This window comes from Protopterus annectens, chromosome 11.part0, assembly GCF_019279795.1.
Source record: "Protopterus annectens isolate FY-2018-M chromosome 11.part0, PAN1.0, whole genome shotgun sequence".
In the NCBI taxonomy this organism is placed as follows: Eukaryota; Metazoa; Chordata; order Ceratodontiformes; family Protopteridae; genus Protopterus; species Protopterus annectens.
The window spans coordinates 57,873,526-57,891,025 of NC_056745.1; the positions used below are offsets into that span (position 1 = coordinate 57,873,526).

General features: G+C 38.3%; 1 protein-coding gene across 16 annotated transcripts in view; it reads left to right on the forward strand.

Annotated features, from left to right (window-relative positions):
* NRCAM (neuronal cell adhesion molecule) overlaps positions 1 to 17,500 on the forward strand; it is a 1,614,235-nt gene that overhangs the window by 1,485,328 nt on the left and 111,407 nt on the right. For 12 of the 16 annotated variants that reach the window (XM_044087425.1, XM_044087431.1, XM_044087430.1 and 9 more), the window contains one exon: positions 14,833 to 14,898. The exons of the other annotated variants lie outside the window; for them this stretch is intronic. In XM_044087425.1, the coding sequence (XP_043943360.1) occupies positions 14,833 to 14,898 (66 nt within the window). The remainder of the gene's footprint in view (positions 1 to 14,832; positions 14,899 to 17,500) is intronic. 16 annotated transcript variants of the gene reach the window in all.

The window sequence follows — 17,500 nt, forward strand, 5'->3', positions numbered from 1 at the left end:
GCCCTAGGTGTGTGTGTGTGTGTGTGTGTGTGTGTGTGTGTGTGTGTGTGTGTGTGTGTGTGTGTCCCTTTTGAGGAAGGTGCTGGTAACTTGACATCATAAAACTCTACTGCCACTCTTTCTGCGGACCAATGTTCCACTGTGATGACCCCTAATAGGAGCAGCTAAAAGGAAAAGAAGTTCATCTTCCTCTGCTTAGGTACCTATATTATTCATCGTGATGAGGCACGTTTTAATGTTCAGTTTTTGTTTGAGGAAGATCAGAATATATTTGAAAGCTGACCTTTCTTTCATTACCGCTGCTGAGCTGTATACTAATGTAAAATATTGGGGAGTCTAACAGATTTTCTTTTGTATGGTATAGCCATCGTATTCTTACAAGCGTTTGTAGGTCAACTGCTCCTCTTTTTTTAAGCAAACATATTCTTTATCTTTTACAAATGTTAATAGAAGAAATCTAATGAATTGTATAAGAATTACAGTAGAGTTCATTTGTAAATAATATACTTAAGCTAAAATAGAAAAAAGTTATACATTTTGCATTTTTATCTATGTATTTATGTACGTGTGTATGCACAGACCTAGATATATACATGTATGTGAGAATATTTGAGTGCTATTTGAATATGAATTTATATGTGCATATACACACACACACACACACACACACACACACACACACACACACACACACACACACACACACACACACACACACACACACACACACACACACACACATCGTAACAACATTTGCATATGAAAATAGTTGTATAACATGTATTGTAGTAAAAAACAGTGCCTGCAGTATGCAAAAATGACCAGAGGAATGGTGTAAATGACCATGTCATTGTGAAAATCAAAGGCAAAGTTTCATTTGATCATATGATCCATGTATACCATTAGTTTATACTAACAGTGTTATATAGACAACACTTTTGTAAAAATATTTGCTTTTTAATTATACAGTACTTGATTAGTGGCTAATAGAACCACTGAAATATCATAATATGAAGAGTTTAAGTGTTCCCTTTTCATTGAAGCCTGAACAAAAGACATCCACTAGACCAGAAAAAAATTCTGAGGTTTAATTCTTCAGCAATTTACCTCTATATATATATATATATATATATATATATATATATATATATATATATATAGGTCCATTTTCAAATTTCGAAACAGTGAAATATCAAATTTCAGTAACTCGAGATGAAAGTGTTGAAAATACACCACAATGAAAACTTAAAAAAACAAACATCACTTTACTGAAAGTTCATATTGCAGAATTTTCAGTATGAGATGCTCTGTTTTTTAATATGTCCCTACCACACAAACAAAAACACATACACGACCTTCCTCCATACATCATAACAAACCTACACAACACACACAAACAAAACCAACGACTCTATGTACAAGTAGGTGGGCAAGCCGCTCTGCACCCCCATGTGGGGGGTGCTGTGCCCCCCACACCCTTCTACTTATATATGCCAACTCCAGTGTTGCACTACCACGAATAACAGAACAAACCCACTGCTACTTGCCCTACACTTCCGTTGCACAAACACACACTACACATATACAAAAATCATCAATCTCAACACTTACACACACACACACACGCTCTCACCTATGTATCACAATCTACTCCTAAACCTTCCCAAAAAATAAAAACATTAATTTCTACCCAAAACCCTTACACAGAAAACACCTACCTTAACCTCTGCATATAACCACACATTGGCCGCCATCTCTAAATCCCAAACCACACTGCTCCTTAAAGAGACAACAACCCAAAACAAAAACACCACACTACAACTACCACAGATTCATTAACTTAACATTCGTGAAAGTGGAATTTCGAGTGACTGCACTTTCAGCACTTTCGTCTCGAGATACTGAAATTTGATATTTCAGTATTTTGAGATTTGAAAGTGGACCAATATGTGTATGTGTGTGTGTGTGTGTGTGTGTGTGTGTGTATATATATATATATATATATATATATATATATATATATATATATATATATATATATATATATCTATATATTTGCATAATGGAATTTATATTTTTATTATTAAAAAATCAGTCTAGATAACACAGCTGTTACACTTTTCTGCAAACACAGATTCTGTCATGACTGCAGTGCCTTTTTTGGCTATGTTGGTCTTGCAGTTTATCAGCCTGGTAAATATAAATTCCAGTTTATCAAATATTAATGCAGGACTAGAATCTTAAATTAAAAAAAAATGATCTAACTGAAATCTTTCCTAACTTTGGAAAACATGGACAATCATACTGTCACTGAAACTTTGATTCAGAAGAGTTACAACAGTCCCTTCTTACTGGCATTTCTGTCTGCCACTCATTTAGACCCCAAAGTGTAGACAACAGTAACTTCTGTCCTTATCTAAAGCCACCATCATGTCTAGTCTCAATGACCTTGACACTGACCTCATACTCTTTGGTACCCTCATATCAGTAAACAAGACCTCATACCATATCTTAGTCAGTTAGAAAACATCATCCAAGACACCTGCAAATCATAAAAACTATCTTAATAAATTAGTGCCCATATCCATTTACCCAAACACCATCTTTCTAGGAGTCTTAAACTAACCATGTATAAAGTGACAGTACAAACATGCTTCCATGACTTTATTACTGCAAACTCCCTCAATCAAATAGTGCTATTACTCAAAGAGGCATCACATAGTCTTTTCACACAAGCACAGTCCCTGTATATTCCTCAACCATTGTCTTACACTCATGGGTTAAATCCGATTATCAGAGTACTTAGGCCAACTTACAGTCTCAGTAGACATCAACAACCAACCAATCATCTTTACAAACTTCCCAAGGCCAGTGTTCTCATGCTTGATGATGACTTGAGTTGGCTCAATAAACCCCCACCACTCAAAGACCCATTGACTCAATATATAGTAAATAGTGCTGTATGTACTCAAGTTTTTACCTCCGTGTCAGCTCTTGTGTAAAGGTGTATGTTCCTATTCAGCACAAATACAATGCATTGTTTAGACACACACCATTCCCATGAAACTCATCTATAAACTGTGAAATAAAAGGAAAAACTTATATCCCTGAAAAATAGGACAAAAAGTCAGTGGTTAGCAAAGATCTCAGGAGCAAGATCAAATTCTGCAGAGTTGATAGTGAACTAACATTGCTTTATCAACAAAGGATTAGCACAAATCATTATTTTATTATGTGAGGAAGCTCAGAAGTAATACCTAACAATGTACCAAGCTTGTCTCTAGTGCTGTCTCTACTCAGATAATGAAGATATAGCTGATATCTTTGCAGATAAATTTAGCTCCAACTTCTGTCACCTCCAAACTTACATACCTATCCTCCAGTGATTACTTTTAAACAGATAATAAAAGCAGTCTCCAAGAAGGTCCAGATAACACACCAGGCAACTTCTTGGTCAGTATGAAACACCCACCATTAGGCCTCCTCCTTAAGCTATTCAGCCACATCCTGTCCATTGGACACACACCTATCACCTTATGAACACCTGTAGTATGTCTCCTACTCAAGGAAGCCAACATCACAGGTCCTGATAACTGTAGACCTGTCACCTTATGAACACCTATAGTATGTCTCCTACTCAAGGAGGCCAACATCACAGGTCCTGATAACTATAGACCTGTCAGCTTGAATAGCACCATTTCTAAGGTTACAGAATGCATCATGGACCTCATAAGTATGGATAGGCAGACCCTGCAATTCCTAGATCAAACTGGTAAAAGGTAGATCATGTCTACTAATCCTAGTGGATTTCTTTCAGAGAGTCAGAGAAGCACTAGGGTTGGGTAACTCTGTGCAATCGACTTACCTTGATTTAGCTAAAGCTTTTGACACTGTAGCCCTCTCTAAAATTGTTATAAAATTAGTCAAACTCAGTATAAATCGTCATGCAGACTATTGCATTGCCATCTGGTTCACCGACATGTAGTGCTCTAAGAAACTTGTTAACAGTACTAAACACCTGGGCTGTGTTGTAGGACCACTTCTATGTGGCATCTACTTTTATGATGTCAAATCCAACATTAAGTGCTTCAACTGACCCATTTCCAGATGACGCCAAGCCTGCAGCCATCATCAACTACCCTGAAGACACTCCAAGTGAGGAGCTCTAGAGAAGGTAGAAAGAAATGGTTGTGGAAGGGGTGGACATTAAAGGGAAGGTTCCACTGGGCAGACAAACAAACATAAAACACAGAAGCAGACAGGTAGGGGTGGCTGTGGCACAAGTGGTGAAGACAAAAGTGGATGGACATCGAGAAATAAGGTGGACTCTTGGAATGGGGAAATATTGGACAACAAACAAGGTATACGAAGTGATAGCAAAGGCAGGGGGAAAATAAATAGGGCTAGAACAGGATACATGGCAGACATCAGACCAACCAAGAGGTTAACTACACATACATTAATCACCTCCATGGCTGACGGTATAATTAGGCTGAAACTCTAGTGACCCACTGGTCAGAACTTGCAGGTTATAGCACAACCAGCCATGCTATAAGACACACTGTGGTGGTGAAGTGGGCATCCGGCTCTTGGTGCATGTTGTCTGATACTGTTCTCAACTGCAATCAGTAGACCACAGGGACCCTCCACAACTGCAATCGGTAGACCACAAGAGACCCTCCACAACTGCAATCAGTAGACCACAGGGGACTCTCCACAACTGCAATCAGTAGACCACGGGGGACCCTTCACAATGGCAATCAGTAGACCACAGGGGACACTTCACAACTGCAATCAGTAGACCAAAGGGGACCCTCCACAACTGCAATCAGTAGACCACCAGGGACCCTTCACAGCTGCAGTCAGTAGACCACAGGGGGCCTTTATTGTCACTATCAGAAAAGGCTCCTCTGCCATCATCCTGAAAAGTGGCCATATGCCACCAACTATCCTGCCTAAGGACATTCAGCTGAGAGCAGACTAGGCAACCACTGTAGATCGAGCACCAGTGATACCGGATGGGGCAGCCTATTGTGACAGAAATAAAATACAGACAAAGACAGACAGGGGTAGTAATGACACAATACACTAGAACAATAGTTTATGGACATAAAGAAAGAGAGGGCAGACTCTTGGTGACAGGAAGTATTGGACAACAAACAAGGTGTACAAGTTATACATAATAACACATACGGTAGAGGAACATCAAGCTGAAGGCTATGGTATGGTACACAGCAGAGGCCAGACTGGCCTAGAAATAAACCCACACAGACATCAGCCATTTTTATGGCTGACATCAAGTGCAGACTACTCCTCTGATTGCCCATGGTGCCTACTGGTCACATGACTCTATCACCCATCCAGGAGGCAGTCCATGGTGATGAAACGAGCATTTGGCTATTGATGCACCTCATACAACACCAGCCTCTGCAGTTATCACAAGGAAACCACAGGGGACCCCAGTGGGCCATTATTAGAAAAGGACCCTCCTTCCTTCCTTCATCTTAAAAATTGACCATGGAGGCCACCATTCAGCTCACCATGTCACCTTCTGCAGGATGGCCTCTATTCTAATGGTGAGAAGTGTTCCTGGCAACATTGGAGGCCCGTTAACATAGACAAAAGCCAGTAAAGGCTGAGATGACTATCACTGCTCCTCCGATGAAGGAAGAGAAAAAAAGGTAACACATTCATACACACATAAATTCCACGTAAAATAGCAGCTGCACAATGCAGTAGTCCATGATATACGCATCCCACTACAGGTAGAGGTGGTCTTACCTCTTCTAACATCCATTCCTTTTTGCTTGTGGCTCCTCGACTGCTGTAAAACTAAATAGGAGGAACTCAGTATCCTGGTAGAACTGCTAAATGAAGAAGAAAACAAAAATAAATGCTTAAACAGAAAGTCTGCCTCTCTCTCTTTAACTTGCATCTCACATTGTCTGAGCAGGTCAGCATAGCATCACTATTAGTTGTTGTAACTGTGCCTGTGCTGCTCAACAGAACAGGCAATGCCATAGGTATGCACCATCATTATCCCCTGTAGGTAGATGGAGTACAGAAACAACATGTGGCTGTCAGCTGGATCATGGACGCTGTACATCTGTTGGATCACAACATGGGACATCATGGTAGGATGTTCATGCCATCTCTACCACTGAATGCATTAAACCCTCCAACTGCAGATCACCACAGTGCATATCATCAACGTTAGTAACTTGGTTGCACCAAGCCAGCCAATGGCAGATGTGACCCATCACTCCTCAGAACCTACTACTATTTTGTGTGGCTATCATATCCTCCTCTCATGACAATGGCCCTTACAATAGCATTACTTTCATGTGTTACTTTACCCAACCACTGTGCAAATGATGAGGACTATACCCTGCCCACTCGCTATACTAAGTAGGTAAGGCAATGTCTGATACAGACCATGGCTATTCCCTCCCTGACCTATGTAGGTAAGGTGATGTCTGATACAGAGCATGGCTATTCCCTCCCTATCCTATGTAGGTAAGGTGATGTCTGATACAAAGCATGGCTACTCCCTCCCTGACCTATGTAGGTAAGATGATGTCTGATACAGAGCACAACTATCCCCTCCCTATCCTATGTAGGTAAGGTGATGTCTGATACAAAGCATGGCTATTCCCTCCCTGACCTATGTAGGTAAGGTGATGTCTGATACTGAGCACAACTATTCCTTCCCTATCCCATGTAGGTAAGGTGATGTCTGATATAGAGCATAGCTATTCCCTCCCTATCCTATGTAGGTAAGGTGATGTCTGATACAGAGCATGGATATTCCCTCCCTAACCTATGTAGGTAAGGTGATGTCTGATACAGAGCATGGCTATTCCTTCCCTGATCTATGTAGGTAAGGTGATGTCTGATACAGAGCATGGCTATTCCCTCCCTGATCTATGTAGGTAAGGTGATGTCTGATACTGAGCACAACTATTCCTTCCCTATCCCATGTAGGTAAGGTGATGTCTGATACAGAGCATAGCTATTCCCTCCCTATCCTATGTAGGTAAGGTGATGTCTGATACAGAGCACAACTATTCCCTCCCTATCCTATCTAGGTAAGATGATGTCTTATACAGAGCATGGCTATTCCACCCTAACCTATGTAGGTAAGGTGATATCTGATACAGAGCACAACTATTCCCTCCCTGTCCTGTGTAGGTAAGGCGATGTCTGATTATCTGAAAGTGTGATAAGAGACCTTGTGACACAGGTGGACAGTAGTCTCTCTTTTGATAATCACATCACCACAGTAGTCAGGAAATCCTTCTACGTGGCACACCTCATCACAAAAGTTTCTCATCCAGGAAAAAAGAGGTCATTGTTCCCCTCTACTCGTCACTCATTAGACCTATTATAGAGTACAATGCCCCTTTTGGTATGTACCTCACAAGACATCTACAACAACTGGAAAGGCCACAGAAATACCTCACAAAGAGGATTACCGGCCTCAAACAGATGCCCTATGCAGACCGTCTCAAAAAACTGCAGCTTTACTCCATTGCATATCGCCTACTCAGAGGCGATCTCTGCCTAACACACAAAGCTATGTCAAACCCAGAGCTTTTAGACATGCTCCACTTAAAGAAATCCCAGTCCCTATGAGCTACATGGTCTAGGGACCAAAACCTTGTCACCACAATAAACAGAACATGCTGGAGGGATAGATTCCTGTCCCAGAGACTTCCCATACTCTGGAACAAACTACCTATCTATATCAAACAAAGCTCCTCATTAGCGCTCTTCAAGAAAAATCTTGATGATTGGATGGGAGATAGGAAATTCACCCTGGGGATCACTTCTGTGGCTCTGCTCGACAGTGGCACAGAAAAATAATTTTCTTGGGTGGCGGAAGCCAGGGTACCTTTGGCAAGGCTTATATAGGCCCTAGGGCCAATAGCCTATTACCTACCTATGAACCTATGAACAAAGCATTGCTATTCCCTCCCTGACCTATGTAGGTAAGGTGATGTGTGATACAGAGCCTGGCCATTCCCTCCCTGACCTAGGTAGGTAAGGTAATGTCTGATACAGCGCACAACTATTCCCTCCCTATCCTATGTAGGTAAGGTGATGTCTGATACAGAGCCTGGCTATTCCCTCCCTAACCTCTGTAGGTAAGGTTATGTCTGATACACAGCATGGCTATTCCCCCCTAACCTATGTAGGTAAGGTGATGTCTGATACAGAGCATAGCTATTCCCTCCCAATCCTAGGTAGGTAAGGTGATGTCTGATACAGAGCATGGCTATTCCCTCCCTAACTTATGTAGGTAAGGTGATGTCTGATACAGAGCACAACTATTCCCTCCCTATCCTATGTAGGTAAGATGATGTCTGATACAGAGCATGGCTATTCCCCCCTAACCTATGTAGGTAAGGTGATGTCTGATACAGAGCACAACTATTCCCTCCCTATCCTATGTAGGTAAGGTGATGTCTGATACAGAGCACAACTATTCCCTCCCTATCCTATGTAGGTAAGGTAATGTCTGATCCACAGCATGGCTATTCCCTCCCTGACCTATGTAGGTAAGGTGATGTCTGATACAGAGCATGGCTATTCCCTCCCTGACCTATGTAGGTAAGGTGATGTCTGATACTGAGCACAACTATTCCTTCCCTATCCCATGTAGGTAAGGTGATGTCTGATACAGAGCATAGCTATTCCCTCCCTATCCTATGTAGGTAAGGTGATGTCTGATACAGTTGGGCACATTCATTTGTGCAGTCAGGGTTGAGATTGTGGCCACATAAATGATTTACTTTAACAGAAACATCTTTTGTACAATTTACAGTTTCTGACGTGTACAGAGGTTATTTTTTTTACTGTAATTCTTGCTGAGAGGGCATCACCTGAGAGTTGCTCAGAAGTGTCAGTTTAACTAGCTAAAGCCCTGGATGTGTGTGTTTAAATATATAATGTAATGATTGCAGGATACCTTACAAAATACCTGATTCCTAACATCTGACAAATTCCTTAGCTGATGCCCACATACATTGAAGCTGTAACAACTATGAAGCCACAGAACACCAGCAGCTCACATTGTAGCCTCCCTTAACCCTCAGCTATGCAACATCTGAGTCCTCCTGCACCACCATTTGGGGTGGCTTACATCCCCACTCCTGGTAGTTATATGTAGAGATGTAGCAATCACTCAACCAAGGTGTATTTTGTTAAACTCCTTGATCGTATGATCTCTAATGGTCTGTATGACCAGTTCAAGTTCAGCATAAGTACTAGTACACTTAGTATGGGACATAAAATTCTGCACATCACACCTTTGGTGGGCTTACCTAGGTGCCTTGTGCTTCTCCAAGTGCATAACCTACCTGAAACATTTATTCTCAGACACCACATGGCACGTACTGAAGTTGCAGGGAATGCCACTGAAACTGGTCATCTGCATACATAAAGCAGCTAGTTTGTTTTGAATATAAAGAATGAAATCATTACAATGTAACATGGAGATGAAAGATAAAAATAAAAAAAAGAATTATACAGACATTTTTTAACTGAACACTGTTTATGTTAATCTTTTATGCAGATATATACAGATATTCTGCTCTTGACTGAAATGTAATTTTGCAGTTAATCGGGAGGTACGACTGTCATTTATGATATACAAAATTTGTAATAATGTTGTTTCTGATTTACCTGGATTAACTGGTTGTCATTTGGTTACAAGTAGATAAATCTAAAATGCATAAAACCTTGGGAGTTTACAGTCTTAAATTAATGACATTCCCAATGTAAAAAACACACAAAAACATTTTTTTAGTGTGCAAATTCTCTGCATGCCTTAATGTGGGGGCAAGCCCCCATATCCCTGATCTTTAATATACGTATTCCAAAATTTCACAAGGTCAGTTACGAGGTTTAAGGTGGAAATTAAAAGTAAAGCTCACCTTCTTCCTCTTCTCTTGACTCCTCGGTTATGTCAGCATGGGACACAAGTAGTTCCAAGCTAGAGGAATGTCAACACTCACTCCTGTTTCAGTACTCATTCTATTCTGGGCTTTGATAATGAATACGTTTCCCTGTTGTTTCATTCACCTGAAAACAATGTTAGCATTGTTATCTATATTCCTATTCCAGTCATTTTAACAAAGATATATGGGAAATAACTCTAAAGCTGTGGCGTCACATATACAGTTACAGCCAACATTCGGTGCCTGATATAGTTTTATACCCTCAGTCAGAAATTGTTAAAGCAATAGATTTACTATAATATCAGTTTTCCAGAAGAATTAACCAGGCCTACTACTTAATTTGAGATTCTGTCTAAAATCTTACAATTCTTGCTTTCTGTCATACAGTGGTATTCTGCTTTTGAGTATAAGACCACAATAAAAGTTAAATGTATGTATTTTTAAAGTAAACTTTCAGTGAGTTGTTAATGATGCTTGCTAATTTAATCAGACATTGTTACGATGTTAACACAAGTTATATAATCCATTTCGCTACTGAGTTTTTTTTGCAAAATGCATCATATTTTTGAAATGTTCTTGAAACCTATGATGTTCAACAAATCTTAAAAAATGTGTTTTTCAATATTCAGTATTAATGTGTCATATCGAGGGCTACGATATGGTCTTTAATCATAATCGCATTGTTGTGTGTACGACACATGGATGCCAACAAATTTGCTGTTGAGGTGAATTTTGGCACCCAAGTCCACAACATGATAACAGGTTATGATTGTTGAAACCCAGTCAGAATAGTTTGTAATTCATGGAGTCTTATCTATGCCATGTACTATCAGTTACAAAAGAAAAAAAATGCAATTTATTTTACTGGCTTTGAAAGCAAGTAATGTACTTAGCGAGTGCTGTCGCATAGACAGCAAATAAGGAAAAAGACAGGAGCAGTATTTAAATATTGCCCTAATTTAAATACATTACTTACAGACTAATGTCTTTAACATTCATAGATATAGGAGGAAAGATACTCAGTGACCGAAGGAACATCCTGTCTCTTATATCAGACTGTAACCACCCTTGGGGGGGGGGTCACACCTTTGAAAGCACTGTTTCATTCGTGTCTCGTGCTATAGTAGTGCATAACAAGGTTATCCTTTTTCTGATTTTGGAGCATACGTATGGTGCTCCATTCACTACATTTATGTTATGTCTATTATTAAGTGTGAAATTATAATGGAAATACTTTGTGGTCTTCATCGTTTGCTCATCATTTGACAGCACTCGTGTTTTAAGTTAAAAGAAGGAAACATTTTTTTTCTTTTACATTGTAGTAAACTGCTTACTACATTTATAGCAAGTAGTTGCTATATTCAGTTTATACCCAGCATGGAGTACAACAGTGCGCAAACTTTAGTTAAAAAAAAAAAAAAAAAAAAAAAAAGAGAGAGAATTTTTTTCTTTTAAACTGTAGCAAACTACTTACTGCAAATATAGAAAACAGTTGGTATACTTAGTTTTCTTTAGACCACACAGGGAGTGCTACAGCACTCAGGTTTGATTGCACATGCAATACCTGTACACTAAAGAGTGATCAGGATAGAATGGCCAGATCACACCCCATTAACACTGTGTGCCTGGAGCAGTCTTCCCCTTTGCCAAACCCTAGCTACACTACTGCATGTTTGCCTCTTTTTTATTTGATCTTGTAACTATCTGTTTCTTGCTGAACCATGTGTTGGTCACTATCATGCCATTGTTGCCAGAGAGAAGTCATTAGAATAATATTCCAGGTAACTGAGATTAAGCAGTTGTTGAAACATGCAAAGTGCATTATATTGTTGCTTACATTTAAATTGTCTTTGTTCCACAAGGAAGCAATTTCTCAAGGGAGCCCTCATTAGACTAGATATCAGATAAGCTGAAAAAAGAATCAATATTTTATAGCAATAGTTAAACTCTTAGGAACTGATATTCACAGGATAACCAAACAGTTTATAAAGATATTCTTAATAATTTGTAAGATGAATTACTGAATAGTTTTCCAGCAACTGGACACCCAAACACTTAAAAACCAAAATTATATATATATATATATATATATATATATATATATATATATATATAAAATAAAGCACAAAGAATTGGAAAAGAAGCAACAAGGGACTGGCACCAGGTGAGCAGAAACTATTTAGTGAACTGAATAAGCAGCAGCAGCTTGACGCCATCATTTTACTTCAGTTTCCTGTAATAGAATGAAACTTATATTAACTCCTGGTAGTGTTATTGATACTTGTTCAAAAAGTATTTACTGAATTGTTAAACATGTAAGTACATTTACAATCCTACATCACACAACAGCATATGCTTGTATAAAATAATTGATTTGCAACCTGCTAAACAGTATACATTATAAGTCGATTATTAAAATATGATCAGATGGTTAAATCATTATGAAAAATCTCTTTACTGATCTGAATGTTATTGAGAGCCATGATTGCCCTCCCGTGCAAATGCTCATGTATCGGGAAAAAGTTATCTTAAATTTAATATTTTTCAGTATCATTTGCAAAAAATTTGTAGAATGCTCTAACATAGATTCCTTGGGTTAGCCAGAGTGTACAGTAAATTAACAGCTATGCTGTTGCAAAGCCTTCCTTTTATTAGCCAGAAGAAGCACTTCAAATGATTCAGCAGCACTTAAGAGGTTAACATACAGTATCTGAGGTGGACCGCCTTGCAGTAGGGGTCAAGTACTGCATACAGTCTCTGACATCTGTATTAAAAATGTTTGGATCGTCTTTCAGTTCAGTAAATATATCTTGTACAGCATCTTGGAGTTTGGAGCACATGTCTAGCCTAAACTGCTAATGGGAATGTTCACCCTGCTTGAATACCCTTCTAAGTTAATAATAATTTCATTGTGACTGATAGTAGTTTTCTCCATTTTATATTACCTAAGGATAATTTGACTAAAATGGTCTTCCATCTGCGTCTATATCAGAAGATCTAACGCTAAAAATAGCGAACGCTCTTCTATCGAACTTAAAAATGTGAAACCTTAAAATGTCAAAGGAACAGATCAACACATTTTTTCCAGGGAAAAAATTTGCTGATACAAAAAAAAAACAAAACAATGTACAGGCAAAATAAAGTGGGGGGCTTCGCCCTCCACACCCCCCGATGTGGGGGGTGTGCCCCCCACACACTGCCAACTTAAATATACCAACTTTAAGATCACACCACAGTGGAGAAAACAGCAAGGTCTGGAGAATGGCCCATCGATTTTTTCCCTGGGAAAATAAAATTGATATTCTGTGCCTTCAACCTTTTCAGGTTTTGCGTTTTAATGTTCAATATAAGAGTGTTCACTAATGTAAGCATTCACTCTTCTGATAGAACCCTTCCATCTCAGAAACTGCTTTTCCTGCACCTTTTGTTCTAGAGGTAAAATAATTTGTGTTTTTAAGTTTAGCTTTATCTAGTTGGAGAGACTTTAACTTCAGGTAGTATGGTCTAACTTTTTCTTTTTCTATCAAGACCAGAATAGTACTTACTGCTGTTATATTACTTTTGAATGCTGAGTTTCCAATAGGGCTAGACAAACCCTTTGAATGATTACAGTATATGTTCATACTACTTTAATAATAAAGATTTCTATGCTGCTTTTTTGGTTCTGTATTATGTTTACTACATGAGAAATGATTTACGGTTCATTGTGTATCTCAGTGATGGCTTTTTTAGAATTATTTCCACCAGGACAATAAAATGGTAATACTCATTTTACTCAATGAAATTTCAGTTATTGAGGGATCCAAGTTAACTTGTTATTGTAGGGCAGGACATGCTGATTTTCACCTTAGATGTGGATACCAAAAATAAAAAATCAAAACCAGGCACTGGATCAGTAAACTTTTATGTTTATCAGTAATACAGCCGAAAATGAGCATTTGAAAAAAGATGATTAGTTGCCCTTTTAAGTCTTTTGCACAAGGAGCTACTACAAAGGATTCCTCTCAATATGTAGCACATATTGGAAGTTCAAGAAGGAAGCTATCAGTATCATCTATAATGGAGTACGACAGCTCTAAAAAGAATAAAAGCTTAATTTTGTTTGTTATGCTTGACGTTGTTTGTATTATGCACTTGCAACATTACACTTATCAGTTATTGCACTAGCATTTAACTTTCATTTGTAAAATGTATCACTGAAACAAGAATGCCTTGAAAAATGTTGTGTTTATGCCCATTTGGTACTGTAAGAGTCACAGGGTATATTGGGCCTTCAGATGCTAAAAAGGCAAGTCAAATGGCAACTGACATTGGAGAGCTGTTTAACTGCGGTACTACATGACTTCCCACAAAGAGTGAGTGTAATGTGACAGCCTCAAAAAAATGTCGAGTTGTAGATAAGACTATAAAAGCATGTGTGATTTTTTTTATTACTTGCTTAGATCAAGTGTAAGGGACTACAGATATGTTTTAAAAATGTATGTGAAAAGAAGTAAGAGTTTGGAACAATGTAGCATTATAGTTGTAGCTGATATTTTGTATATAACATGGCATATAACGTTCTTTAGTAACATGCATTATATGAAAGATACTGCTTCTGTATGATTAGTCCTGAGATTTAAAAAAATTATGTTTAAAGAAATGATCTGGAAATTGTGGCAAGACTTTGTGGAGTGCTTGTATGTAGATTTAATGACTAACCATGTGCTCCTTTAATCACTCTTTTTCATTTAGTGCTTGTGCTTGTATGTAGGTTTAATGACTAACCGTGTGCTCCTTTAATCACTCTTTTTCATTTAGTACTTACTGTAATAACTAATGTATGATTCATTGCTTCTGTCTTTCTTTTTTCTTTTTTCTGTGCCTTCAGGACACTTAGCCCCTCCTCTTGCAACGTCCCCTGTAATGTATACTGTCCATCCAACATTCTACAAGGGTACTGCTGTCCTTTTTTCCTACACTGTCTTGTGAAATGTATGTTGTATGACCAAATGTAATATGTTTTGTGAAAATTCAGAACGTTTACCTCTGTGTGCGGTAATGTATACTATTTATAATTTGCAGTATCATTGGAAGAAAGTCATTACAAAGGTTAACGTTTATGGCATGCATATTCAGTTCAGTATACACTGGGGGCGACATTCAAAATGAATAAATCTGTTTCATTGGTGTAAGGTTATAGCAAGCTAGGTCGATCTGATAATAGCAGTAAGAATCAAAGCTGAGTTTGTATTGCTGATTTATTTAACTTGGAGTTTTTGCTCAAAAGGCGGCCTTCCTAAAATTACACGGGAGCAAAATTTAGGAACATTCTATTTTTTCTTTACCTTGACAATCCACTTGAAGGTGCCACAGCTCCTGGGACCATGGTTATTTATTATATTCAGATCTAGGAACACTGCATCTTCTGATGGGAAAAGTATTTTAGTAACCGTCATCCTGACATTCAGTTTATGGACATCCTAGTCATTTGCTGACTCAAAATCTGGTTTCATCCTTCTGTAGTTTATTTACAATGAAAGCTGTGCTTCTTCCATTCAGAAGCATGAAATAATGGTAGTTTCTTCATAAGTGGTGAATTAAATCACATTGCTGCCATACAGTTGTTCATTCAAGCCCAGCTCTTTATAACCTCAAGGACTTCAGCACACCAAGAGTGTCTACCCAACACTTCTACAAGTTCTTATAAATTTAAATCCATTGTGTCAGTAATACTTTCTCTACATCTTATCTATTGCTACCCTTCCTTTGCTATCCCCCTCTTTGCCTTTAGACATTCTTAGCAACAGTGATTTCTCCTGTGAATTATGTGTCATAATATACAATTATATTGTATTTAAGTTTTGTTTTTTTTACTAGCAAGAGGTCAAGCAACAAAGTAAAACAAAGTGCTACATATTTACAATTTCCTACACTTAAGATCATTGTAGTAATAGGTAAAACACAATATATTTTCATATTGGCAAGTGCAGTACTCCATTTGGTGCAGTCCATTAATATGGATAGACATTTATTACTTATATAGATGCATTAACCTTCACTAACATATTGCCCTCTGGTTGAATGTGTACCATATATATAAAGTCTTGAATTATATGCATTGTATATTCTTATTCCACTCAGAACTATCATGGTTGGTATGAATCATAAACTAACGTATATGGATATAAACACTTTCCAGTCTGTAATAGCAGAATCTTTCCAACACAAAGCAAGGTGCAGTTTGGTAATGCGTAACAGATGTATGATCAAGGCTGTATCCTTCCCTTTTAGTTACAGTGATCTGTTAGATTTTCAAGGATTCAAACCCTGGAGTTCAGTATTGTGCATTGCCTTGACCACTTCCTCTTAGACTATTTGGACAAGCATGCAACTACAACATTTATTGCAGCCATCAACTGTGTTAACCCTATATGCCTAAGAAGCATCCTGCTTTGTATGGACATGTTACTGTTATTAGTGCAGGGTTCAATAACCACTGTGAATACATTTTAATTATTCATCCAAAATGTGGGTGTCTGCCATAGGTTTTTTAGTATATTAATACACACACACACACACACGCACACATGCATAAAAACTTTGTGATGCCATATCCCTGTGTAAGTCTGAACAAAGGCCTGGGTGCAAAAATTGTTTGCAGCAATATTTGGGTACAAGCCTCATATGGATCTTTTGCACCCATAAGAGACATTTCGCTATTTAAGTCACTTGGCATTGGTTGCGTGGTCATATGCCTACATAAGGAAAGCATAAGCACAGCATACATTAGTTTGAAATACTTCCGTATGTCACATGTAATTAACAAGTAACTATTCTGAAGATAAAACAAAGAAGCTTGAGAATGCCTTTGATTATCTTCTTTGGTCAAATGAGACAAACTGGTAATGCCTTTTCTTACAAAGAAGGGCCCCCATTGTGAAATGTCATCCATTTCTAATTCTGGGGGTTCCTAAAAGTGTATATCTAATTGCACTATATGCTTTTCTTGTCTCGTTTTTACAGCATGATGATGCACTGAATGTTCACACTGTACAGAGAGGCACTGGAGTTCTTGTTTTACTGTCAGATCTTCCTATGCGCAGTTGGCATTCATTTCCTTAAGAATTGTTATTCCCTCTTCTTGCCAGCATCCAAATTATAATACTTTTTATGAAAAACACAGTTCAAAGCCTCATTTTTCCACTTGTTATTACTAGGAGAACATAGCTTTGCCTCCTTGGATCTTTGCAAATGATGAGATCTATTTTGCTCTTTAATATTGAAATTTGCCATAGCTTTCCTATCAAGAAACCAACATCTTTTTAATTTCATGGCTGCAGATAGGGAATTACCAGTCCAGGAAAATAAATCCAGTGACTCCTTCTGCTTGCTTATCGTCTGATTGCAAAAGATTGATAGGGCTAAATACTACTCTTTAAGGGTGAGCAGAAAATCAGCTTTTGCACTTTTTATTTGCACCTTCATCAATAGCTACCTCATTTCCTCATTTGTAGCCATTAGAATAGTGCCATCTGCATATCTGAAGATGTCATAGT